Raw genomic sequence first — 950 nt, 5'->3', positions numbered from 1 at the left:
CGCCCCGGTTGTGGCTCTCTGGGCCGGCACCGAGGAGATGCTCGGCTGCTCCAGCTGCTCCCACAGCAGCAGGAGGCTGGGGGAGCACATGGAGGTGAGCAGGGTGTGGAGATGGAAGTACTGCCCCTGGGGTGCCTGCTGCCCTCAGAGGGGTGTCCCCAGGTCCCTGAGCAGCCCGGTGACACCGTGCTGTGCCGGCCACAGGACAAGGACGGGTGGAAGCAGTGCGTGGCCCACAACGCTTTCGGGGGCCGGGGTGTCTACGCCATCGCCAGGTGCTGCACGTGGCCCAGGGCCCAGTGCCAGATCAACGCCAGCTCCCCGGCAGCCGAGGGGGCCGGCTGCTCCCCACGGGACCACGTGCTGACCGGTAACACTGACACGGCGGGTTACAGACCCTTCAGCCAACACCATGATGGCCAAGGGTGTTTCTTCCAGGAAACCTCTGGGACCTGGGGGTAACAGGGTGGGTGCGAGTGCTGGGGTGACAGGGAAGGGGGGACGCTTTGTGCACGGAGGCAGGGAAGGCTGAGGGCTCAGCGGGGACATCCCGTAGTGCCTGTGTGTGCTGGGATGCTGCCATGGCCACCCCATGGTGACAGCCCCTCTCCCCTCGGCAGGGTGCAGTTTCCACTCCCCTGCCGCAGTGCTGGGTGACAGTGGCAGACACCTCCCGGGGGGCCCAGCCGCTGTGGCAGCAGGACGGAGGTGATGGCCCACGCCTTGTGCTGCCCTGCTGCCAGCCTCCAGTGCCGGGTGAAGGAGCAGGTGTCCCCTGGCCCCGTGGAGAAGGTAGGGACACACTCCTCTGCCATGGTGGTGTCCTCGCTTCTGCTCATCCCTCCGACACTACGATGGGGGGTTGGGTTGGCTTTGGTATCTCATTGTGACTGTAGCCCAAGCCTCAGTCTTCACTGGTGTCCCCACCTGTAATGGGACATCACCCTTGT

At 65.9% G+C, this 950-nt stretch overlaps 1 protein-coding gene across 1 annotated transcript in view; it reads left to right on the top strand.

Annotated features, from left to right (window-relative positions):
- Positions 1-950, top strand: part of PCSK9 (proprotein convertase subtilisin/kexin type 9) — a gene marked incomplete at its 5' end in the record, with an annotated part of 3,949 nt that overhangs the window by 2,718 nt on the left and 281 nt on the right. Inside the window, 4 exon segments of the mRNA XM_029085765.1 lie at positions 5-94; positions 205-370; positions 621-665; positions 668-792. Coding sequence (XP_028941598.1) covers positions 5-94; positions 205-370; positions 621-665; positions 668-792 — 426 coding nt within the window.

The sequence above is a fragment of the Antrostomus carolinensis genome, unplaced genomic scaffold (genome assembly GCF_000700745.2).
Source record: "Antrostomus carolinensis isolate BGI_N321 unplaced genomic scaffold, ASM70074v2 scaffold9397, whole genome shotgun sequence".
Lineage (NCBI taxonomy): Eukaryota > Metazoa > Chordata > Aves > Caprimulgiformes > Caprimulgidae > Antrostomus > Antrostomus carolinensis.
Note: the sequence above shows the minus strand (reverse complement) of the source record. Positions and strands in the feature narration are given on the sequence as shown.